This window comes from Sarcophilus harrisii, chromosome 1, assembly GCF_902635505.1.
Source record: "Sarcophilus harrisii chromosome 1, mSarHar1.11, whole genome shotgun sequence".
Classification (NCBI taxonomy): Eukaryota; Metazoa; Chordata; class Mammalia; order Dasyuromorphia; family Dasyuridae; genus Sarcophilus; species Sarcophilus harrisii.
Genome location: NC_045426.1, coordinates 686,216,230 through 686,243,231, shown reverse-complemented (window position 1 = coordinate 686,243,231; position 27,002 = coordinate 686,216,230). Strand labels below are relative to the sequence as shown.

General features: G+C 36.8%; 1 protein-coding gene across 27 annotated transcripts in view; it reads right to left on the bottom strand.

The window, feature by feature from the left end:
* Window positions 1-4,094: 4,094 nt before the first annotated feature.
* Window positions 4,095-27,002, bottom strand: part of CLIP1 (CAP-Gly domain containing linker protein 1) — a 138,933-nt gene continuing 116,025 nt past the window's right edge. For 12 of the 27 annotated variants that reach the window (XM_031948495.1, XM_031948511.1, XM_031948502.1 and 9 more), the window contains 8 exons: window positions 15,958-16,010; window positions 12,639-12,659; window positions 9,798-9,915; window positions 9,559-9,709; window positions 8,294-8,331; window positions 7,695-7,700; window positions 6,467-6,585; window positions 4,095-5,883 (listed from right to left, as the gene is read on the bottom strand). In XM_031948495.1, the coding sequence (XP_031804355.1) occupies window positions 5,658-5,883; window positions 6,467-6,585; window positions 7,695-7,700; window positions 8,294-8,331; window positions 9,559-9,709; window positions 9,798-9,915; window positions 12,639-12,659; window positions 15,958-16,010 (732 nt within the window). In that variant the 3' untranslated portion in view covers window positions 4,095-5,657. The remainder of the gene's footprint in view (window positions 5,884-6,466; window positions 6,586-7,694; window positions 7,701-8,293; window positions 8,332-9,558; window positions 9,710-9,797; window positions 9,916-12,638; window positions 12,660-15,957; window positions 16,011-27,002) is intronic. The other 15 variants (XM_031948499.1, XM_031948512.1, XM_031948513.1 and 12 more) reach the window with 6 other exon arrangements.

The window sequence follows — 27,002 nt, the reverse complement described above, 5'->3', positions numbered from 1 at the left end:
CCTGAACCTCAAAAGGTTTTTTTGGTGGTTGGGTTTTTTTGGTCATCAGAACATGGATAAACTGGAAAGCACCCAGAGGACCACCAGCAGAAACAAGTGCCTGCTCTATGCTAGACACGGACTACAAAGAATGGAACTGTATTACTTTTAAGGGACTCATATTCTAATAGAGGATAGTCATAGATAATTATATAGATAATGGGATACAAAGTTAAAAGCAAGGTCCTTTGGGAGGGTGCTTGACCTGTTTCTTAAAGGGAGAGAAGGTTCTATGAGGAGGTGGTAAGGAGGGGGAATGCATTCCAGGTATGGAGAAAGGCCAGAGAGGTTTTCAGCTAAAAGGAATCTGCAAAAGTTCCCTCCTTGGAGGCATGATAGCTGTTTTGAAGTATTTGAAGGGTGTGTTGGATCCTATCTAATAGATGGGAGAATCAAAAATACTCAATCTACATGAATATTGACATATTCCTAGTACCCAGAGCCCTTTAGACATGTAGTATCAATCTCTAGAAAGGATCTCTGCTGCCTACCGAGTATTACCTTAGAAAAAATAATTGTTAGCTATCTTGTATTTTTATTTTTAACATTTCCTAATTACATTTTAATCTATTTGGGGCTGTACCAGAGGGTTTGCTGGTCATGAGTTGGACATCTCTGCTTTTTGCCTCAGGAGTTTAATTAAAAGTTACGAATAAAGTTTATGATTTTTGTTAAAGCTCACAAGGAAGAGTTTCATCTTAGCCTGAATTCATGTCCACATAGTTGCTCTATGCTGTATAGTTTTTTTAAAAATATTTTTTTATTTATGTTTTTAGTTTTTCACAGAATCCTTTCTCCTCTGCCTTGAGAGATTTGTCATTTATAGCATATCATATGGGGTGAGGGAGAGAAGAAACCAAGAAATCAATGCAACCTATCATTAGGGTGGTGAAAAAGTCCCAAAACATGTTAGCGTGAAACACCTGTGAACCTCTTGCCTCAAAAAACGAAAGGCCTTTTGAGTCTTGCTTGAGTTTTATAATTTTCTAACAGTTACTTGGTATTTTGCTGTGTGATGGTTCTTTCAGTTTACATTGGAATTACTGTGTTTGGTGTTTTCTTGGCTATAATGCTACATCAGTTTACATGGAATTCTCCATGCTTCTCTGTGTTCATCATACACATCAGTTCTTCCTGTACAGTGATATTCTATTATGTCCATGATCTACAGTCTGGCCACTCCCCCAAATGACCTTCAACTCACGGTTTCCAAATCTCTGTGATTATAAAACAGATGTGCTGTGATAAATATTTTGGTGTGTATGGTATCCTATGTAACTTTAACTGTTCCTCAGCTGTTTTGTTTTCACCCCAAAGTTTCATCAACTATCAATCACCTAACAAGTCCAAATAGCCCATGGGATTATAGATGAGATTTTTTTTTACATCCCTCCTTATAATACCTTACAAAGACAGAGGTTAAAGAAGAGACCAAGGCAGTGATCCTATCTCCTCCCTCAACCAGATAAGACTGTTCAAAGATCTGGAAGTGGAGGTAAGACATTGTAGAACTGCCAAAAAACAAAGGAGCACTCCTACCACATTTCAGGAAGCAGCCGGATGCCATAGGGAACCGAGTTCAATCCTGCCTCACACACGACTCTCCATGCTGCTGAGCACCTCTCAACTTCCCAAGGTGGTTTTGAGATAATATTTGTAAAGCGTTTTGCAAATCTTAAAGTGCTCTTTAAGTGTTGATGATGAGGTCAGAGATGAAATTTTTCCTGTGCATAACAGAAAATCGAGGACATAGTCTCTTGCAAGCTTCCATATCGACAACTCAATCTGGGCAGACTGAGAGGGCTGCAGCTCTCCCTATTCACCACATCTTGGGGAGTGAAGCCTCAGTCAGCTGTTACAGAGTAACCGCTCTATCCTATTTGCACGTGCAAGTTTAAAGTGAGGTTTTGCTTCTTGTCCCACCATTAGGTGGGCTACCGCTTTGTCATACGATCATTCATCTGGAGAGCCCTTTGCCACCAAATGAAGGGCATGAAATGAGCTGTGCTAGAAATGACAAAACAAAGATGTCCCCCAAGGTGACATCCAAGATGAATAAAGGGATGGTGAGCAACCGTGTCATCCCTTGCTAGAGTCAAGTTTCCTAGCCCAGATGAACTATTCACGTGGTCCTTGGTGGATGTGATTGTTGGGCCACTGGAAATGGAAGAGGCACAGGAAGGTTGAAGGTGGGCAATTAGTGTCCCAGTTTTCAAAAAGGAAAGCCAGCAAGTTAGATTGTTGGGAAGATCCTACAATAGCTCATGAGAGATAGGTTCTAGGACATCTTTATAGATGTTCACCATCCTTAAAGAATAAATCATACCAATTCCAATAAACTTGGAATGGAAAATGCCATCCACATCCAGAAAGAGAACTATAAAGACCAAGTGAATGTGGATCAAAACATAGCATATTCACTACCTTGTGGTAGTGGTGGCGTTTTTTCTCCTCCTCCTTATGGTTTTTTCCCTTTTGATCTGATTTTTCTTGTACGACATGACAAAAAATCCAAATATGTTTAAAAGAATTGCACATATTTAACCTCTATTAGAGAACTTGCTGTCTTGGGAAAGGGGGAAGTAAAGGAGAAATTATTTGGAAAGCAAATTTTTACAAAAATGAATGTTGAAAACTTTACACGTATCTGGAAAAATAAAATACTGTTGAAGCAGAAAAAAAAAGAATGTCATCAAATTCATCTTTCTTGACAGAATTACCAGTAGATGGGGAGCTCAATGCTATAGATGCCCGTGTTTATGAAAAGTGTTTGATAAAGTATCTCACTGTCTTCTGGAGAAAAGGGAGATATGAACTAGAAGGTTAATACAGAAAGCTAGATTGCCAGATTCCAAGAATAACTAGTAATTAATACTTCACTAGTAGCTTTGCAGGGGGTCTCCAATGGAGTACCCCAGGGATTTATGCTGTTTAATATTTTATCAGTGACTCAGATAAATTCATACACAGTATGTTCATCAGATTTGCAGATGAAATTAATCTAAGAGGAATAACCAACAGTGAGTAACAAGGCAGGCTAGAGCACTGGGTGGGATCTAATAAGATACAATTCAATAAACATAAATGTTAAGGATTTGAACTTGAATACAAAAAATCTAATGCACAGGCCCAAGATGGAGGAGGGGTGGGAAGGAAGCAGGTTGGACAGCAGCCTTGCTGAAAAAGACTTGGAGGATTTGTGGAATGCCAGCTCTCCACAAATCAGGAGTATGGTGTAGTCACCAAAATTGCAAGAGGCTTGATTTCAGGGGCACCCAGACCACGTCTGGAGCTGTGTGTGTGTGTGTGTGTATGTGTGTGTGCGGTGCTGGACACTACAGGTTCAGGACAATGATGAACCAGAGAGGGTCCAAAGGAAGGTAAGTGGAATGGTGAAGGGCTGTGTCTGTCATGTCACATGACGATGGCTTCAAGGAACTGGTTTCTTTAAGCTAGAGAAGATGCAGAGGGGGAATGTGATCATGATCTTCGAGTGGCTAAAAGGATGTTGTGTGAAGACAATACTAGATTTCTTTTAATGGCCCTGAGGACAGAAACAGGAGCAGTGATTCAAGTTGCAAAAAATTCAGTTTATTCTTCGTAATAAAAACTTCCAACAAACAACGAGTGCTGTCCAAAAGAGCACTGGGGCTCTACTTGTTAGGTGCTAGAGGGAGGGGTCTTTGGGGGCACAGGTTAGAGAAGAGAGATGTTGAAAGTTCCTTCCCATGCTCTGATTCTGGGATTCTCTGATGTCATGTGATGGAACGTTGTGCTTGCTTAGAGATCACAAGTCAAGGCAGGTTCTGCACAGTGGGAAGGTTTCAAGTTTGAGCTCTGTGACAGAATATAGACACACCAGGCAGCTTGGTGGTGCAATGGATAGAGCACCAGCCCTGAAGTCGGGAGGACCTCAGTTCAAATCCAGCCTCAGATGCAACACTTCCTGGCTGTGTGACTCTGGACAAGTCACTTAACCCTAATTGTCTTATCAAAAAAAAAAAAAAAAAGGTCTGGTATGACAGGAACCACAACCACTCCCAGAATAACTCAGATTGATCACCACCACCAAAAGAATAATCCTTTATTAAAGTAGATACAGAACACTTAAGTTGGCCAAAGTTTAATACTGCTTTACATGTTTAGCTTCTTAGAACAATTCCTATTATCATACACCTGTAACTCAGACTTTCAGGTGATTACAGAAGTATTTTTTTTCTTTAAAAATATATTCATGTGCCAAATATGCAGTTTATAATCTTAGGGGAAGGGAAATACATCAAAGGCATATATACAATTTGTAGAAGAAAAGGAAATTCATATTGTACACACTGAATGGAAGACACGGTATATTTACTTCTTTACATATTCTGAGACATTCAAGAGAAGATAAATAATTTGAACCGTTTGAGAAACTGTTCTCTTGGATGAGGTTTTGTATTTTATTTTTGCTACAAGAAAATCCAAAATTATTCATGTTGAATTTCCCAACTTACATTCATCTAAAAATACAGTAAACCAGAAAAAGCAGAAGGGGAAGGAGCAGGGGAAAAGACTGAAAATTGGTTAACCTAAGGGTTTTATTTCTTATTGAGATTTTGCTTCATTTAAGTAATCGGCTGCTAGGGAAAATGGAGACAGGAGAGAGAGGGAGGAGTGAATTTCTAGGGAAAAAAAAAAAAGAATCCTCCAATGTATAGGTTTTTCAAAGAGCCAAATAAAAACCTTCACAGTTGCAAAGCCATGTGGTGCTTTTTCTGGATTAGGCAGGTATGTTGTAATGAATATAAGAGATGTAAATTTTTTTTTCCTTTAATAAAGTTAAAAACCTGAAAACAAAACTTCCTGCATGTTTTTTTCCCAAAAAAATAGAGATTTTAAAAAATATATACACAATATATAGAAACTGAGATTATGCAAAAATGAAAAAAACCAAAAATCCCAGAAAGAATAGTAAATATGCAGCCTCCAGGTCCTAAGTCGTTCCCCACAGCAATTCTGAGGGGTCCTCACTTCCTTTACCTGCTTCATGATTTTATAATTACACAACATATCAAGCCTGAAATAAAGGCACTACTGACATCCAGGTAGCGCAGCACAAAGAGCTTATAAATTCTTTGATCAAGAATAAAACATTTTAAATGAGTAGATGAAAATGTAAGATGGAACACTTTTTTCAACTCATTCCAGTGTCAAAGCTATTTTTAAAAAAATCTAAATGTACAAATGCAGCCTTGAAACTTTTTAGTGCAAATATGAAAATTAACATCATAATTTTAAATTTTATTTAAATAAGATAACGTAAGGATAGTTCTCTGCTCCATGAGGTTTCCCTATGGATAAGTAACATAATGGCATCTGGTGCAAATGTCTTATTAAATATCAAATACATAAAGACAAATAAGAGGTGACAACTCACCTATTTATTATTTCAACTTTAGCTTGAAGAAAGAATAAAAAGGGTTGTTCATGGAAGATCAAAATATTTTTTTTTAAAAGATTTGTTGAAGGGGTCAAAAAATAATATGAGTCTTCCTGAAGTCTGCCCACACAAATGCTGGTGTTCCATTGTCCAAGTGTGTGCGCATCTGGAAAAGATGACGTTCCTGACGGGGCCATCAGAAGGTCTCGTCGTCGTTACAGTTGGTGGCCCAGTGCCCAAACATCTCACAGATCTCACAGTAGGGGCGCTCCTCACTCCGGCTGCCGTGGTGTGTGGAATGAGGAGGATCCTCTGACACCTGGGTCTGGGTGGGACAGTCCTCAGTGTCATGGAGGTCAAAGCAGTCACAAATGTCACAGAAAAGGCGAGGTTTCTTCTTGAACTGTTTCTCCTGGTCATCACTGCCATTCCAACAAGAATAAGAAACCCGGCTTTAGCAGTATGCATGCAAGAGGCAAACGCCTTTCCCCCTTTAAAGTACAGAATAATAGTAATAACAGCAGCCAACACATATTAGGCACGTACCGTGTGCCAGGAGCTGAGCTGAGGGCTTTGCAAAAATTACCTTATTTGACCCTTACAACCACCCTGGGAGATATGTGCTATGATTACTTTACAGATTAAGGAAACTGAGTCAGACAGCAATTGATTTGTTCAGGTCACTCAGCTAATATCTGAGATCAAATTTGAACTCAGATCTTTCTGGCTCCCAAGCCCAATGTTTCGTGTATTATGGTACCACCTAACTGTGAGAAGAACTGTTTTTTTAAAAATACACTTACAAAATCCTATCATGAGGGATCGTTCAATTATTGATATTTTAAAGTGTCTGCTACCCATAAGATTATTTTTTACCTCTAAAACTTAAAGACTTGTGATTTAACAGATTCTAGCTTTGAAAAAAAAAACAAAACTGTCCCCATGGTCATTCTGAAGAATCACTAGAACCAGTCTTTATAATAAGTCTATATTAGTATTATATACCTGTCATAGTTATTCAGATCATTCCCATTGAGAGCGGCTTCTGACATCATTTCTACCTTCATCTTTAAGTCTTGATTTTTCCTCTGAAGATCCACTATTACTGAATTCAGGAAATCAATCTGGTCCATTGGAAAACAAAAAGGAGAAAAACAGTAATATGTACAAAATAGCTGGACTTGTCAAATGCAGGAGCACCAGGGAGACATGGTGACATACTACCACAGAGCAGCTACTGTAACTGGAGGGGTCAACACTCATCTTCCCCAAACAAATGTTGTCAAATGGATTACCAGTGAATTGCCCAGCCAAGATCTTAACTTGGAATAATTTAAGGATTTTAAAATTGAGTTTAAAATTCTGCTTGATATATGTGGCACAAAGTTGCGTGAGGCTTGACCTTTTTAGAATATCTCAACATTTGTCCTCACAGATATTGGTTTCCATGACAGATCCTCTTCCCATTAGTGTTCAGTGCCCCTGTTAAGTGGCATTTTCAATTATAAAGGTATCTATGTTGCAGGCGTGATAGATTAAAGGAGTGTCAGACAAATGGTAGGACAGGTCAAACTGCAGGGAAAACCTCCCTTTGGGGTTAGAAAACTGAACACTAAGAAGAGGGAATTAAGATAAAATGCACCATAGTTGACAAGGACTATGAAACTAATGAAGGAAGAGTCTCGAAGTAAGGAAAGAACATCCACTGATTCCTTCTGAATTGAGAATTAACCAAGATAAAACAGATCACCAGCACCTTTGTCCTACTGTAGCAAATGCTTAATGTCACAAAATTCTTCCATGCCATTTGGATAATAAGCCTAGTTGCTAAAATTTAAAGAGCATGGAATACAGACCAACTGTGATTGTTTAGGAAGGAACTCATCATCCGGTCTAAAAATAAACACACTCTTATCCTCCTCGACTTTATCAGCACTTTTTTTTGGTTGACCCATTATGGAAAAAGCAATAGACCAATATATTCTATCATTGCAGAGTATTCCTCCCAAGGTGAGGAGCAAACAGGCCCCCTTAGAACAGTTTCCAAAATCCATTTTCATTTCCTAAACTAATCTCTGATATTTTTAGGTTGACATTTGGCCAAGAAGCTCATGTCAGATTTATCATAAGGGGGGAAGGAAAGTAAGTGGTGAATAAAATCATTAAATGGATTTAAGTATAAGGACAGAAACTACAAATAACCACAGAATAAAAGCTTAGGAAACAAACAAACCATTTGCTGAGTGGAAGAAAGCGTGGCCAGCAGCAGGCGAAATAGGCAGAAGCAAAGAAGGAGAAAAAGAGAAAACAATGTTACTGGGGCATTACTGCTACCAGAGGCAAGCTAAGCAAACAAAGATAGTTAAGAGGCAGAATTACTGGAGTCCTACTTAAAACATTTATTCCCCCCCTCCACTATCCCCATTCTAGTGATTAGTAAAAAATTAGTATGTTTCCTCATAGGTAATACAGATAGATATGTAGCATTTTAGTTTAAAAAGAGTTAACATACAGCATATCAGAGATAATTAGCCATAGCAGGTCCCAACTTCATTATAATACCCAAAGCTGCTAATTTTCAAATTAAAAGATATATGTTTACAGATATAAAATTATATTTTAAAATAGTTAACAGCCTGTATTAATGCTCCATTGAGTTTTTTGAAAATTAATTAAATTTTGTTAATCTTTCTTTTAAAAAAAAAAAATTAGTGGTGTTCCCTGTTCCCCTGTTTCTCTTCCCCACCCACAAAAAACCCAAACCAAACCAAACAAACAAAAAAAAATCTCATGCTCTAGTCAGGGCATTATTTTAAAGCAAAAAATTTTTACCTGGCTCTCTTGAGCTCTTTCTTCTTCTTCAGAATTACCTTAAATGAAAAAGAGAAAGAAAAAAAAATTCAAAAATAATTGCAACTTTTTGTGGTCTAAAATGTTGTATATTCAGATGACCTTTTTATAGTCAATTATGATTAAACCATGAAAATGAGCATTATTAGATATATCAAAGCTTGCTATTATATACAGCATAACATATATATGTAAATACACACACACACACACACATCCCTAATAAGGGAGAAAGAGAGGTTGCTCAGGGAAGTTCCCTGATGAATTGGATGAGGATATTTTCCTTATAGGACAGGTTATTAACCTTTCTTGTGTTGTGGCACACAATCTTAGGCAGTCTGGCAAAGCTTATTTTTAGAATAATGTTTTTAAATATATAAAACAAAGAATGTTATACAAATATAAAAATCCCAACTTTGCAGAATGCATTAAGTGCATAAAACAAAATAATGAGAATTACAAAAAGAAATCAACTAAATTGAGACAGTAATTTAAAATATTTTTGGATTTCCTGCTTAAAGAGTACTGACTCGTTAAGACTCGTTAGAGTCTTAAAAGATTCTGTGCCAGATTGCTGCCCCCTCCTTTGTCACCTTCTCTGGACCCTTCATGATTTAACCAGTTTTGATGATGTTCACTGCCCAACCTTCTTCTCTGTCTAGCCTATGATCACAGCCATCATCCATCCTAGATGGGAATCTCTATGGTCATTGCAGTGAAGAAGAGAGAGGAGAAACGGCGTGTTAAGAGGTCACAGGGCAGTTACCCGGGCTTCTCTTCTTCAGTATACAAACCTTTATCTAAGCGCAGCCACTTAGAAGAAACCTTCCTAGGCAGGGCCAGGGGATGACAGACCCATAACTGGGTCAGATCTCACAGGCCCCAGCACCTTCACTTTAGAAAGGGAGAAACTGAGGCTCAGGGAGGGAAAGGGATGAGCCAACCATCACTAAGGGCCAGAACTGAACCCAGATCCAACACTGCAGAACTTTGCCGGGCCTCCAGTCTGAGCTCAATCTGAAGCATAGCCATCTCCTCACTAAGAGAGGTTGTGAAGCCCCGGCCAGTCTGGAGGGACCTCCATAGAACCCCCACCGAATCCCTTGGCTCATCAGGCCCTGATTTGGACTTTGTATCACGCTGGTCCTCTCCCTTCTGGCCGCCCTTCTGACCCGGTGAGGGCACCTTACAAAGGGGCCTGCACATGAGGGTTCCAACCCAGTTGGGGGCCCCGCTCTGGTTTTTACCTCCGAAGCCGCTCAGCTGCCTCTGGTTTTCTTTCAGTTTCAGCTCCAGGTTCTTCACCTTCAGCTCTAGCTTCACCTTATCAGACTCTAGTGATTGGACAACTGAATGTAAAGACTTGGCAGAAGCATTTTCTCCCCGGAGCACTGTGACCTGGAATAAATGTCACTGATAAATACTTGGGCTTTGACTGGTGATAAATGAGGGGGGCATGAAGACCCATCTCTAGATTGTACTGCACCTCATTTCTGAGTTTTTCCAATTCTGCGTCCTTTTCTGTGAGCAAGGCACTAGTAATACTGATGGATTTCTGTAAGGAAGCTCTCTCTTCATCAGTGTCTGCTTTGTACACGGATTCTCTAAAAGACCAAAGAGAGTTAAAAAGTTCCAGAAATCAACCAAGAGATTTCAACATACACAGACAAGCGTGTACATATCTGTGTTAAAAATACAAATGCAAAACAAACTTTGGCAAATTTAAGTTAATTTCTAAGGCTACTGAGATAATTTGGAAGAGGAGATTTGTAAGATTATCGAAACTACCACACTGCAAAAGCAGTTGGGGATTTTACATAATGTAAAAAGAAAAAACAACAAAAAAAGTTTACCTACGCATATACATGCCAGAATCTGCATATCATCGCATCCATTTGAATTTAAGGAAAAAATGTTAATTGGTTTGGAAGATGTAGGCTCAGAAACTGTGTCAAATAAAACAATTTACCAAAATCTAATTTTGAATTGAATTTTGTTACTTCCTGGCATAATTTTCACTCAAGCAACAAAAACCACATGCAAAGCTTAATTATACAGTTGTCATGCAAAGCGCTGATTATGCTGGAAGTATCTTCTGGTCCTCACTAATTTAAGTTTGCTTATTAAGAAATTTGCACCCACATGTTTAAAAAGGTAAATTACACCAAAGTAATAATAGCACATTAGGTACAAGTGCCTATGCACCAAAAAAAATTTGGATTTTTGCTCAGGAACTGCAAAATCTCAGAGGGATAGTAAACATTTTTGTACACAAAGGCCAGAGGATGTTACAACTTGGGGAACTGATGATGGAGCAGAGACTGATGAGTCACAGAGCACTTGAACTGCAATTTTAGCTCTGTGATTTGACTCAATATCTTTGACCCTAGTAAAAGTATATTTTGGGAATTTTCTTATCCATGTGAAATATTAGAGAGAGCTATTTTGAACCCTCTAATGGCAGGAAAGCCTTCAGCTCATAGCCAAGGGAAGCAGTAAGAAAAAAAAAAAGGCAGAGCAAAGAGACAGAAAAAGACTGGGGAAATTACAAAATTGAGGGGGAAATGGAGAAAATGTGAAAGTAAAAAAAGTAAGAGGTTAGTATAAAGGGAAAAAAATGAATTGTCCATGGGAAAGAAAGGGACAAGCTGTTATTATAAAAAATAGAACCCTGGGGTAAAAGAAAGGGAAGGAAAAAAATCTACCCAGGTATTTATTATAAATTTTTTTAAACTCTCCTATAACCCGGAATCTAAATGGTTTATTTTCCATCAAAAGATGATCATTTTAAGCACTATCAGCCAAATCACATTGAGTTACATCACAAATAGCTGATGAACAGGACAGGACTCAATATTAAGATACATCCTTCTTGTGACAAACTAGAGAATGGAAAAGCTAGGAGGCCCAGGTGAAAAAAACTGTAGTCTTTATTTATGTCAATTTAGTGAGACCCATGATATCCAGCACATGAATTACAATAATATGACTAAGGGTAAATCGAAAACCCAAGCAAAGATGAAAATATAAGTGCTGTCTTTATCTCATTGTTCAGCTTACACTTATACTCCAGAATGGTAGGTAGTAAGAAAAGAATCTGGGTTTTATAAACATTTCCTGACTTGGATATACCATGATTTCTTACATCTGCATTGAAGTAGGGAAGACTACTGCATTGGAGTAGGGAAGATTGAAGTATTGTCAAATGAATAATGGAATGAGAAAATTTGGACTTATTTTCATTCTATGTAAAATGAATGATTTGAAGTAAAGGTGTTCAAACAAATGGCTATTACTCAAAAGATTCAGAAAGAAGGAAATCATACGTATCCAAATTGTTATTTTCTTACAAGTTACTTTTCTAGGAAATTCATGTAATTGCTTACAGTGTCAAAATTGCCTTGAGAAATTAATGTTTTATTTCTATCTCACCTACCTAATGAAAAATATAATTTTTAATGGTTTCTCCAAAGAGAGCATGCCCCCCCCCCCAAAAAAAATAACAACTGAATACTCCTGTAATTAAGGTTTAAAGTCAGCCAGATCTTATGAGATGTCCATCTTGGAAGTGGGGGAAAGGAGAAGGAATGAATGAATGTTGAAGAATGCTCCCCTGACAGGAGTCCCTCTCTATTTCTGTTATAAAACTCCCAGCTGGCAAGACTTACAAACTCTAGAGAAGATGCCTTTTGGATAGGCAATTTCAGAACAACACTTTGTTGTGTAGGTTATTCACAAAACAATTAATTCTGCCATTATTGCTATGTGTTTGAAAGACCAAAGCTCAGAGACCATGAAATCCAAACCTGGGCAGATTAGGTACTTATCCAGGGCAAAAAGATGGTCAAATGATACCAGCCCTGTAGTTCAAAGTCTAACAAAAACAAAAACAAAAAACAAACAAACAAACAAACAAAAAAACAAACAGAAGCCCCCTTTGCCAAAAAAAAAAAAAAAAAAAAAAGTCTCAGAATGGGCAAACTTGAAAAACCTAACTGGGTGATAGCTCACTCTTGAGCAAAACCCTACTGGTGGCTCCTCCACCAAGAAGATTGCTCTTAGGATCCTGAGGATCCTGACCCTAAGTCACCCATCCAATGGAAGAACTACTAACATTAACAGCGTAGCTAGCTAGCACTCGATTAAGTCCACAGCTATCAGTATGATAATTACTTGGATTAAAATGGCTCCCCTGTTATTTTTCAATCCAATCCAAGCTGAGCAAGGACTGAATGGATAGTGATTTATTATTTTAAAGGGGAACATATTGCCCAGATTCTTTTCTTACTACCGCAATAGAAATAAATTCCAGTAATGAAGCAAATACCTTAAAGTGTTACTGGGCAAGCTTTAAAAATGCAAGATAACAAGAACCACATGTTAGAAACATGAAGAAAAATGCAAAATACAGTAAGGAGAACTAAATTCGCACTGAAATTCTTTATCATATAAATAAAAAATATATATGTGTGTATATATATATATGTATATATATGAATATATAAATACTGCAAAGAGTATTTTACAAAACAAAAGCAAGACACTGAGGGACAAAGGCAGCCAAAAATATATACAACAATTTTTTACTAAAAAAATATAAAAATTATTTATTATAACGTGGATAGACTTTCTTTAGTCTTACCATTAAAGACACACAGATATAGCAAAGGAAGCAAGAGTAGGAAAGGGAAAAGAGAGGAGTGAAATGAGCATTGATAAGTTGCGCAAGCCCAAAGACAGTCAGACAGTTAGCAATCCACAATGAGTCTAATGAGCTGGAGAAACATATAATCCCCCTTTTTAGTTTGTAAATAATAGCATCAAATAGTTTTCCCATGGAAATATCTGCTCCCGGGAGAATCACTAGAGAGGGCAAAAGCACTTCTTTGCCAGGTTTTTGGCCTTAAAATTTCTTCCTCAGCATTATGAAGCCCAGAGAAGCTAGGGAAGTGAACTAACTCTCAAACCTCTGAGGCTCTCAGAGGTTCTTCTATGACCAAATTCCTGCTATCAAACTTGGGGAGGGGGGAGGCTGGGCTGAAACTACATTTTTGTATGGAATTTCAATTACTGTACTGGTAATGGTGAGGCTTATTGTCTGTTAATTTTTTTTTCTCATCAGATACCTTTGGAAACTGCCTGGAAAACACTTATCCTGTTTTTTTTTTTAAAAACAATTTCACCTAACAAAATGGGCAAATTTTTGATATGCTCTCATTTTACACCGATTGTTGTTCACTGTGACTGGGATTAAAAAAGATCACCAACAAAGATGATCACTCCTATTAAAGTTAACATATTTCCCAACCAGAAAGACAACTTGAAGCATTTTAAAAGGGACAATTTGATGGGCACACCTCAGCAGTTTTGTAAAATATAACTATGACTAAAATGTATGATTTCCAAATAATTTTCTTTACTTTAAAACAACTGGTTTTGATAATGAATAATGGCTTTCAAGATTTTCAAAATGTCTTTTCATATAATTTATTTGAGGTTGAAAGTAGCATTGAAATTGAATTTCAACATGATGACCATTGGTGCAAAGGATTTTTTTTCAGGTTATTCTGAATTAAAACTGTTTGCATTTTTATTCCAACCAATTTTAAAATTCAATTGTTTGTAGATGCTTTGTTTCTTGAATATTAACTAAAGAAGATGCTGAAGTCAGAGCTGAAAAAGACTTCAGACAGAGACTATATATAACTAGGGAAATTGAGACCCAGGTTAAGTAATCTTCCCCAAATCCCCCACCCATTTGGAGGTTTTGAATGTGAGTTCTCAAGAATCTTTCCACTGAAGACAAAGATATTTTCTCAAGTTATTTGCAAAAGGATGACTTAAGATCTCTCTTCAGCCTTTTTTGTTTTTTTGGTTTTTTTCAATACAAGTTTAATATCAAACTTATTTTGGAATATCTCACCAAGTGAATTCATTTAGCAGTTACATATTGCACTTACTGCAAGCTGATAGTTAGGGGCACAATTAATTAGTCAAAATAAATTTGCATTGAGACTTTCCAAAACAAAAAAATTCTAGGAAGATTAAAAAATATATAACTAACATCTGGAATTGGATTTATAGAGCATTTCCAAATTAGAAGTTGCTCATTCAGGTGGAGTAGGAGGGTAGTAGTGGTGATGTAATTTGTTATTCTATTTTCCTAAAAACACCAACAGCTCAAACTGGCAGTGTAGATGGGGGAAAGTGAGGAAAAGATAATTTCATTTTGTCAAGCAAGTAAGAACTGATAAATAATAAGACTAACTCTTAAAAGTCACATTTAAATAAGTCATTTGGAAAAAAAAAATGCTAAATCAATCTGTTTTTTAAAAAACCCAAAGACAGTTAGAAATTATGTGAGCACCTTTATAAATTCACTTGCAAAACAAGCACTATTTATCTTTTCATATACTGCTGAGAGTTTAAAAGAGCTTTTTACAGAGATAAAAGTTTGGTTCTGGTTGATTTAAATGCATGGCCTGCTATAAGACAGCTCACCTAGATAGTTGACCTACTAGTTCATTATGTCAACCTAGTTTCACACTACTTGAAGGGCCCAAGTCTCAACCTGCCTAATTTAGGACCCAAATTTCTATTTTCTGTTTACACTTCTTCCAAATGACCTAATATAATTTGCAATGCAGTTTACAGAGCTGAAACACTCCACAGCAATGCCTAGGCAGGTTGTCATGCTCACAAGTGATAGCCTTGTTAGTAGGGGGAAAAATGGTGATGTCGGTGGAAAAATAGTTTTGCTCTGGCAATAAAAGGCCAAAACTAAAAGAAAAAACACACACACATACACACAAAACCACGGAAGATTATTCCATGGTTAAGCTGTTCTCCCCCAGGGTGCATCTTTAAAAAATAGACACAAATCTAATTTTATTGGCTAGACAATAGTTTTTATTCAGCATTCTAACTGCAAATTATAGCCAAGCTTATGTTTCCCTGGGCACATGTAGAGCTCAAATTCATCTGACAAGCAATACTAAGCACAGAATTTTCTGGATGGAAACAAGCTGCCCATTCAGTAAGAGCAGATAGTGATTCCATTAGGATGCACAAACACTACAAATCTAAAAAGGTTCTATTACCGGGGGCAGAGTTCAATGCCACTCAAAATAATGACTAAAACAATCCCAGGTTGCCATTGTTAAAATCTTATTAAGAAAGCTAACAATATTAAAGCTATTTTAAAGAAAATTAATTGGAACCTTAAAAATGATTTATTTTCAGTCAATTACTATTACTATGACTGAAAATGCCCACTTTTAAAAAACTTTCAATATATCAGGTTTTGCACAAGATTTTGGTGTTTCACAGAAAATTAAATAATATTTTTAGGCATATTTAACAGCGTCTATAGGATATAGAAGAGATTTTGCAAAGTATGATTATCTTGATAAGTACAACTGAATATCTCAACATTTTAACAGTTTTCTCTCTCAAATCTGAATGCTAACCCAAGTGAAAATATTTGCAGCTAATTTTCTTTTCACTATATTAGTTTTAGGAATGCCAAACTACTATCATGCAATTGTGTTAATAAGAAATTTTGCTTTGTTGTTATTTTTAAAACTAAGTCCCAACATTTTGACAATAATGATTATACTGAAAAATCCCTTTTAAAAAATTCTTACCTCTTTTTCATCTCTAACAGCTGGTTATTGAGTACAGATCTTTCGCCTTCCTGCTAAAAAGAAAGAAAAACCACAAAAGGATTAATTTTCACGATAAGCAGTTCAAAGATCAATTAATTATCCAAAATGGTATATTCATAGATTGCACTTTTATATCTGAAAACAAAAGTCACATAATAACCAGTTTTCTCTGAGAAATTGAGGAAACTAAAATATAAATATGGTTGTTCCCTAAAATGGAATCAACTGATATTGCTTATGAAAGAAGTAGCCAGGGCCTTTATGATTCAGTCTTTATGAACCCTTCTCAAAGGGCTCATTTGGGATATGTGAGGTCCAGTTTCAGGTCTATCACTTGCTACCTGCATGACATTAGTTATTTACCTTCCTGGGCCTCAGATGCCATAACTCCCAAAATGAAGGAACTAAATAGATTATAAACTCCACAAGGAAAGGACGAAATATTACTTAACTTAGTATATATACCTGCATAAGCATCTCCAAAAACTATATATTAAATAAATTCTGTTCAGTTAAACTAAACTGATTTCCTATCTTGAAGAAAGGTTCATCTGTGGCTCTACCATCAATAATTTTACACATGCCAATCTGAACTTGCAAGCATTAAATAGGAAACAGAAGAATTTTTAAAAAGGCTTTTTAAGATGACTTCTCCTAAAGATCCAAAAATAATACAAAAACAAATAACATGAGAAACTCTGAAATTTCTCCAAATGAGTAAAAAATTTCAATATAAAGAACAAGAATTCAAATATTTTTAAATTTTTAAGCTATTCACTGCTATTAATGGGTTTAAAAAGTATTTTCTACAATGTAATTAAAATACTAAGCATAAATACTAAGCAAATTTCAGGTCCATATATACTTTATTATAACCTCACCACATTGGAGAGGCATACAGATGTGTATATATTTATCAGTATAGAGATGTTTGTGTTATAAAAGCATATAAAGCATACCTTCTGATTCTTATTTTCTGAGCTTTTTCTGGGGGCTCAACCTCACGTACTCCTCTATACTGCCAAGCCACAGCAAGATCTGTTCTCCTTCCCTCCCACTCAGTCCACCAAATGCTCTTCTTTCCCTGTCCCCTGGAACCAAATCCAAGGACTCGGCTCTCCTAGAAGTACTCCCAGCCAACAAGATCCTGCTACCACACTCAGTGTGCTCACTCCTACAGTTACAGCTTTGGGTCCATGTCTTGTTAACACAGCTGGGCCTGGAATCCTTCCTCACTCAGCTATTCCAGCCCCAAAGTGTTGGAGAAGACAGAGTTCCTATGGCCAAAGCTGTCCCCCTAATCTGATTTGCCCCAAGAATTTGTCATTGATTGAATCACTGGGGGCTACCTGGAGACATTTGTAATTCATGTAATCAGACCCTCTTCCCAGGAAGCAGGATCTTTCCTGATGTCCTTTCAAATTGTCTGAGGAAGACAACTGCATTACCCTGACTTTATTTACTTCTGTGGCTATATATAATTTGTATATAATTATATGTAATTTGGAGAGCCTGGAATTTTCTGACCTACTCCACCATCTTCCTAGAATCCTCCCCCATCTATTTTATTTTCCAATAATTTATTTAGTATTGGAATGAAATATTCTTTAAACATTTGGTATGAAGTGACTCGTAAATTCTTCTGGTTCTGGAGGATTTGTATTGGGGCTTCATTTATATATTTTTTCAATTTTTTTCCTCATTAGAGAATTATCTAAACATTCTATTAATTATTTGGTTAATCTGTGCATTTTTATTTTTGTAAATATTCATCCATTTTATTTAGATTGTCTATTTCTTTGGGATATAGTTGGGCAAAATAATTTTTCCTAATTGCTCTTATTTTCTCTTCATTGTGTTTGGATTCACCTTTTTGATTTTGATACTGATAATTCGATTTTCTTCCTTTCTTTTTCAAAAAAAAAAAAAAAAAAAACACACCAGCCAATGGCTTATCTATTTTATTTTTCAAATAGCTCTTCATTTTATCAGTTTAATTTTTTACTTTCAATCTCTTTTATTTTTCTATTTTTGTGTTAAATTGGGAATTTTAAATTAGCTGGTTTTCTATGCTTTTTAGCTACACACCCAATTTGTTGATTCTTTCTGTAACTTGTTTAACTTTTCCTTTAAGAATATAGTTGCTCGAGATCAACCAAATCATTTCCAATGGAGCAGTAATGAACTGAACCAGCTATGCCCAGAGAAAGAACTCTGGGAGATGACTAAAAACCATTACATTGAATTCCCAATCCCTATATCTATGCCCACCTGCATTTTTGATTTCCTTCACAAGCTAATTGTACAATATTTCAAAGTCTGATTCTTTTTGTACAGCAAAATAACGTTTTGGTCATGTATACTTATTGTGTATCTAATTTATATTTTAATGTATTTAACATCTACTGGTCATCCTGCCATCTGGGGGGGGGGGGGGGGGGGAAAGGGGGGGAAAATTGGAACAAGAGGTTTGGCAATAGTTAATGCTGTAAAGTTACCTATGCATATAACCTGCAAATAAAAGGCTATTTAAAAAAAAAAAAAAAAAAAAAAAAGAATATAGTTGCTTCTGGAATTACGCCCAAAAAATTATCAAACTGTGCATACCTTTTGATCCAGCAGTGCTACCACTGGGCTTATACCCCAAAGAGATACTAAAGAAGGGAAAGGGACCTATATGTGCCAAAATGTTTGTGGCAGCCCTGTTTGTAGTGGCCAGAAGCTGGAAAATGAGTGGAAGCCCATCAATTGGCGAATGGTTGGGTAAATTGTGGTATAAGAATGTTATGGAATATTATTGTTCTGTAAGAAATGACCAGCAGGATGAATACAGAGAGAATTGGCGAGACTTACATGAACTGATGCTGAGCGAAATGAGCAGAACCAGGAAATCATTATATACTTCAACAGCGATACTGTATGAGGATGTATTCTGATGGAAGTGGATTTCTTCAACAAAGACAAGATCTAACTGAGTTTCAATTGATCAAGAATGGACAGAAGCAGCTACACCCAAAGAAAGAACACTAGGAAATGAATGTAAACTGCTTGCATTTTTGTTCTTCTTCCCAGGTTATTTATACCCATCCAATTCTCCTTGAGCAACAAGAAAACTGTTCGGTTCTGCACACATATATTATATACAAGATCCACTGCAATCTATTTAACATGTATAGGACTGCTTGCCATCTTTGGGGAGAGGGCGGAGGGAGGGAGGGGAAAAATTGGAACAGAAGTGAGTGCAAGGGATAATGTTGTAAAAAACTACCCTGGCATAGGTTCTGTCAATAAAAAGTTATTAAAAAAATAAAATAAAATAAAAATACAAACTTAATGTAAAAAAAAAAAAAAAGAAAAGAAAATGTATTCTGATGGAAGTGGATTTCTTTGACAAAGAGACCTAACTCAGTTTCAATTGATCAAGGATGGACAGAAGCAGCTACACCCAAAGAAAGAACATGGGAAATGAATGTAAATTGTTTGCATTTTTGTTTTTCCTACCGGGTTATTTTTACCTTCTGAATCCAATTCTTCCTGTGTAACAAGAGAACTGTTCGGTTCTGCACACATATATTGTATCTAGGATATACTATGACATATTTCACATGTATAGGACTGCTTGCCATCTGGGGGAGGGGATAAAGAGAGGGAGGGGGGAAATCGGAACAGAAGTGAGTGCAAGGAATAATGTTGTAAAAAATTACCCTGGCATGAGTTCTGTCAATAAAAAGTTATAATTCTTTAAAAAAAAAATTTAGTTAGAATTTAGTTAGCTGGGGCAGCTAGGTGGTACAGTAGATAGAGCACCAGCCCTGAAGTCAGGAGGACCTGAGTTCAAATCTGAGCCTCAGACACTTAATACTTAACACACTAGCTGTGTGACCATAGGCAAGTCATTTAACCCTAATTGCTCAAGGGAAAAAAAAAAAGAATTTAGATGCTGTCTTTTGATCCAGCAATGTTTCTACTGGGTCTATATGCCAAAGAGATTATCAAAAAGGGAAAAGGACCCAATGTTTGTAGCCCTTTTTATAGTGGTAAGGAACTGGAAACTGCTGGGGAATGGCTGAATAAGTTAGGGTACATGAATGTTTATGGAATATTATTGTTCTGTAAGAAACGATCAGCAGGATGATTTCAGAGAAGCTTGGAGAGACTTACATGAATAAGTGAGGCAAGTAGAATCAAGAGAACATTGTACACAGCAACAATATTATACGATGATCAATTCTGATAAACATGATTCTTTTCAACAATGTGGTGATTCAGGCCAATTCCAATGGTCTTGTGATGGCAAGAGCCATCTACACCTAGAGACAGGACTGTGGGAACTGAATGTGGATCACAATACAGGATTTTCACTTTTTTGTTATTGCTGTTTCTTGCATTTTCTTTCTCATTTTTTCCCCTTTTTGATCTGCTTTTTCTTGTGCAGCATAATTGTGGAAATATGCACATGTTATGTATAACATATATTGGATTACTTGCTGTCTAAAAAAGGAGATTGGGGGAAGGGAAAAAAAATTTGAACATAAGGTTTTGCAAAGGTGCAAATGTTTTGAAAACAAAAAAGCTTTAAAAAATAATAATTAGTCCTTAAAATAACCCAACAAAGTAGTTGGTATCTGTAATGGGCTGAGGTTTGAGCTGATGCACTGAGCTTCTTGGAACAAAGGGGTATTGACCAACATAGTTAGAAGGCTATCTGCCTTTGAATTGCCATCAAATATGGGACCTGGAAGTCCACTATGAGAATGGACATGTAATATATAGATCTTACCTGGATGCTTTCTCACTTGCTCTTGAAGTTTCTTAAAGAGCTGATATATATTAGAGGCTGCAAATTTTATTTGGGCTGTGGCAATTCTTTGTACCACACCTACTGAATAGGCCGAATCAGATATTATATTTATGTCTCCTGGATAATAAGTAAGAGCTAGAATGATCGCGTACAATTCATTCTGCTGAGTGGACTGAAAAGGAGTTCTGACTACTCTCTTTATAGTTAGATCATGAGAGTACACAGCACAAATATTATGTTTGGATGCATCCGTGAAGATTGTTGGTCCTTGAAGAGGAACTTTAGAAACTTTTTTCTTCAAGAGTCCATCGCCAATTATGTAATAGTCTAGTTATCTTTAATGGAGACCCATGTAAAAAATTTGGAGCTATGGCTAATAAAATTTGCCACTCTGGGATGGTCTCACAACACACATTAATTTGTGTATTGGTATAAAAGGTGTATATCTTATCAGGTCTTGTCCCAGATAATTGTACTGCTCGCTTAGTGGCCTTTAATAAAATTCTAGCCACAAGCACTGGGTAGGGTGTAAGGCTTTGATCTGGTTGTGCTGGGAGGTTCACCCACTCTATCACACTGTGTCCTTGATGAAGGACTGCTGTGGGTGCCTCTTGTATGGCAAAACTGATATCTCAAGGGTTTTTGAGTGACTCTTTTCAACCACATTGGATAAAGCCAGTTCAACTTCTCTCAAAGCCTCTTGAGCTTCTTTTGTAAGCTGGCGTGGTGAATTTAAAGCACTGTCTCCCCTTAAAATGTCATATAACGGTTGTAACTGATAGGTAGTCAAACCTAACACTGGTCGCATCCATTGGATATCTCCTATCAATTTCTGAAAATCATTCAATGTGTTTAGCTTTTCTGTTCTTAAGGAGAGTTTTTGAACTGTAAGCACCTTAGGGTATACTTCATATCCTAAATATTGAAAAGGAGCATGTCTTTGAATTTTTTCTGGTGCTATGTATAATTTGTAATTCCTTAGTGTTTCTATGGTCTTTTGTAGACATGCTTCTAACATTTGTTCCTCAGGTGCACATCCCAAAATGTCATCCATGTAATGTAATAGCATAACTTTTGGGAATGCTTTTCTTACTGGAGCAAGAGCAGCAGCAACATACATTTGACACATAGTAGGGCTGTTTTTCATTCCCTGTGGCAAAACTGTCCATTCATATCTTTTATAAGGCTCAGCTAAGTTAACGCTGGGCACTGAAAAGGCAAATCTTTTCATATCCTCCTTATCCAGAGGGATAGAATAGAAACAATCCTTAATATCTATGACCCAAAGAGGCCATTCTCTAGGCAACTGAGTAGGAGATGGAAGTCCAGGCTGAAGAGTTCCCATAGTTTCCATCTGTTCATTCACTTTTCTTAAATCCGTTAACATCCTCCATTTTCCAGATTTCTTTTTCACAACAAACACTGGGGAATTCCAAGGACTTAGAGAAGGTTTTAAGTGTCCTTGGTCAAGCTGCTCCTGTACTATATCTAATAAGGCCTGAATTTTATCTTTACTTAAGGGCCACTGCTCTATCCACACTGGTGTATCAGTTTTCCATTGGATAGGAACAGGTGAAAGTGTTGGCAGGCCTTCAACAGCAGCCCTGCTTAAAAAACCGAAGTACTCATTTTTAACCCTAATTGCTGTAAAACGTCTCTTCCCCACAGATTGATGGGGATTTTTTCAACTATAAAAGGAGTAAAAACTCCTGTTTTGCCTTCAAAAGTCCATCTCATAGGGGCAGCACTAACTTCAGCTGCTATTGATCCTCCTACACCAGACATGTAGGTGTCTGCTTTAATCTTTGGCCAGTGACTGGGCCAGCTGGCACCTCTAATGACTGTCCGATCTGCACCAGTGTCTACCAATCCTTCCAATGGAAGGCCATTTATATAGATTGTGAGCATAGGTCGGTCAGTTGTTACAGCTGCTGTCCAGTAAATTGCTGGATTTTGTGATCTGGAATCAGAATCTGGGTGACTATCACCAGGCTGCTTATTAGGATTCTGTATGAGTAAACCTGATGCTACTATTTCTCCTGGGTGATAAGTCACACATTGTCTGCCTGTATTGGTGACTGGGATATTATCTACACATTCCCCAGTTTCCCACATCAGTATGTGGATGGACACTGTTTTGTACGTACTCTCAGGAGGTAAAATGGTCAAGCCTACTGTGCCTGGAGGCAAGGGATCCATAGGCTGGAGAGGAACAGATTAGACTTTCAGGACTTCAAAAACTCAGGGGGATCATTGGATTCCCTGACATGTGAAACAATGGACAATAGATTGGTTTTGGACTATCTCTTGGCTGCTGAAGAAGGTGTATGTGTGACTGTTGTTTACATACCCACCTTCTAGGACTTCTGGTGATCTTTTCCAACACCATGTTGATTTATATTGTTTGCTATTCTGCTACTTGTGTGTACAATTCATGTTTGTTACACCACATCGAGCCTGCACTGACTGAGGGGAGGGTCATCCCTAATAGCCTCTGCGTTATTGCTATGTGCTTGTGTAATACCTCCCATGCTGATGGGTTTGTGCATAATAAGACCCTTCAGCCCAGAAACCCGCTAGCAACCTCCATTTCCCTTTGGTGCTTTTCATCTCCCTTCCTGAGATGTCAGGGAGGGCGTGATCATCTCCTTTTTAGTGCTTTCACCGCCTTTCCTGAGAAGTCAGGGAGGCTGTGATCACCTCCTTTTCGGTGCTTTCACCTCCTTCCCTGAGAAGTTAGGGAGGCTGTGATCACCTCCCCTTGGAGGCTCTGACCTCCCTGAGGAGTCAGGGATGGCATGACCACCGGTGTTCTAAAATAAAAGAAAGCGGGAAATGTAATGGGCTGAGGTTTGAGCTGATGCACTGAGGTCCCAAGTACATGAGGCTAGATAGTAATTGGGCTATACTCTATTAATATACATGATTGGATTAAGAATGGTCCCTGCCCACTCTCCTTGCAAGTCCTGATGTGTTGTATAGGAAATGACGATTTTGGTGGGTGGAGGCAGAGAGGGAAGAAGACAAGCTGGGAGAGATTGGGCTGAGTTCGAGACTCCGAGCTGCTGGTTGTGTGGCTGCTGGTAGAGCTAGCTTCTTGACTCAGCTGCACACATTGCTATCGCCGATTCTCTTCCACCTCCGATCCTTCTTCACTGAGAATAAAGACTGACGATTTTCCCCTAACCTGAATTCCTGTCTCGTGCTGATCTTAAAATATACGATCATAACAGGTATCATTGTGATTTAAAAAAAAAAAAGAATTTAGATGCTATGTCATTTGGTGCTTATGTATTCTGTATTGCCCATTCAATGCCTATGGTATCTTAGCAAAATGTAGTTTCTATGTGGTTTTTTTTTTTTTTTGGAGAGTAGAGGGTGTCAATTTTTGCTTTTACTTTGTGTGAGATCATGATTGCTATCCTCACTTTTTAAATTTCAGCTGAAGCATGATATATTCTGTTTAAGCTCCTTAATATCTCTGTGTATCTTTCTTTTTCAAGAGCACATCTTATAAAATAATATGTTGTTGGATTCTGATTTCTGCAACTTTGCTAAAGTTGTTCATGGCTTCTAGTAATTTTTTAGTTGATTCTTTAAATATACCTTCTTATCATCTGCAAAGTGTGATAGTTTTGTATCCTCATTACCTATTTTAGTTCCTTCAATTTCTTTTTCTTTTCTTATTGCTAAAGCAAACATTTCTCATATTGAATAGTGGTGATAATGGGCAACTTTGTTTAACTCCTCGTCTTACTGGGAATGCTTCTAGCTTATATTCCCAATACACATAATGCTTGCTGATGTTTTTACTGTTTATATTAAAATATTTATCATTTTAAATAAAACTCCATTTATTCCTATATTCTCTAGTGTTTTTATTAGGAACAGGTATTGTATTTTGTCAAATGCTTTTTTTGCATCTACTAAGATAATCATATGATTTCTATTAGATTGATTATTGATATGGTGAATTACACCAACAGTTTTCCTAATATTGAACTAGCCCATCATTTCTGATATAAAACTTGGTCATAGTGTATTATCCTAATGATAAGTTGCTGTAATCTCTTTGCTAATATTTTAAGAGTTTTGCATCAATATTCATTAGGGAAATTGGTCTATAATCTTCCTTCTCCAGTTTAGCCCTTTCTGAATTCTGGTTTCTAATACATTCTGCTAATCTCTTCCATGTCATGGGCGAGTTCATTCTATTCATATTTACATTTAGGACTGTATTCTCCTCTATCCTATTTTCTTATACTTATCTTTCTCTTTTGCCTTGTCTCCCAAGTCTGTTCCCTTCTACTTTTCTGGTGGAGGAGATGATTTTTCTGTATCCAACTATGTATATATGTGTATTCTTTCCTCCTTGAATGAATTCAGACGTGAATGAGGTTCAAATGTTACCTGTTCACGTCTACTGTCCCCTTACATATAGAAACCCTTCTTTGTATATCTCATTTATATGAAATAATTTCCACCATTCTTCCTCTTATTTGCCCTTCTCCCAGCACATTTCTCTTCTCCCCCCTTCCATTCTTCTTTTCAGATTATCTAAATATAACAGAATCATACCCTAGTCATGTCTAATTAAGATTGCTTGAAAGATCCCTGGTGATGGTAAAATTCTTAGGAGTTACATATATCACTTCTCCATATAAAAATCTAAACAATTTAAGCTTCATTAAGTCATTAAGTCCCTTATGATTTCTCATTCATGTTTACTTTTTTATGTTTCTATTGAGTCCTGTGTTTGAATGCCCAATTTTACATTCCACTTTGGTCTTTTTCATGAAGAATATGTAAAAGTATTTTATTTCCTTAAAGATTCATTACTTCCTCTAAAGGCTTACATAAGTCTAAAACAAGTGAACAAGGACTTCTCTTATACATTATAAGTATATATAATGTATATTATATACAAAGTAACACCCTCTCTATGGGTGTGAATTAATAGGAAGTCAGTACTAAAGGAAGACTTAATAAAGTAGGGAATATCTATCTACCTCATTCTACATTAAAGATGGCTAAATAAACCATATTCACTCCACCTCAATCCTTGACCCAAATCCCCAATCCTGAGTCCCCAACTAAAAAAGGACAAAATACATTTTATATCATTTCAATCACATCTTTAAGCAAGTATTTTGAAGTAAAAAATAGCTGTTCCATTCTGATAGCACACAGCACATACCCTGTGTCTAAGTATTTCTAGTCTCACCTCCCACACAAAAACAGACTACATAATTTCTTTCACCCCAATCTTTAGACGGAAGAAGTAGAAGGTAAAGAGAAAAGAAGAAAGATACAGTGACTGTACTTTACAGCAAAGAACTTGCTAAAACTAAGAAAAGAATTCAGTTTAGTTACCAAAGAGTTTTACTTCATAACAGCTGAAATAAAAACTTCTTGGTTATAATGTATTATAAATAAATCACACAGCGTCTCCTTTATTTGATAGCAGTAATAGGGATGATATTACCCACAGAAGACAGCACTGTGGCTAAAAAAGCCAAATGCATGATTAAGAATTCTTTCAAAAGCTGGTACAATATAATATGCTCTAAAATTTGTGGGTAAAGATGTTGATGGAGAAAGTATTGTGGCACAGTAGAATATTCCTCATTCTCATTTCTAACAATCTACTGGAGAGTAAGGAGAAAAGAACCCCTAAATTTTATTATGATTATTAGTGTTACACATTAGAGACAATGCCCTTAGAATCAGCAGCCACTTCCATGACAGAAAACACTACTATCCAAAATAAACTTTCTTCTGATTCTCTAAAAAATTAAAGGAAATGGGTGGATTATGAAGTTTCTTTGGAGGGCTATAAATAGATATAAAAAGACCTAAAGCAGCTCAAAAACTATCCTACATCTAAATCCCAAATTTAATTTTTGAACAAGCTTGAGAAAGGTAAGAAGGGATGAAATAAAGAAGCAAACAGGTTACTAAAACATGCCACTTTCTAAGCAATTGATGCTACTACTCCACCATAATTCAGTATTTCTATGATCTGTGATTTTGCAATTACGAGCACTTCCTCAACAGACCCAGGGCGCAGCCTTCTTCTGTCTTAGCAGTCTTAAAGAATTGTTATGGCTGAAAATCTTGTCATCTAGTGGACAGCTTGATGATAAGCCTCTCTAAATTAAATAGGTTTGGTCTTCAAAAAATAGATGTATCCTGAATAATGAAATTAGTAATCGTAGTCTTT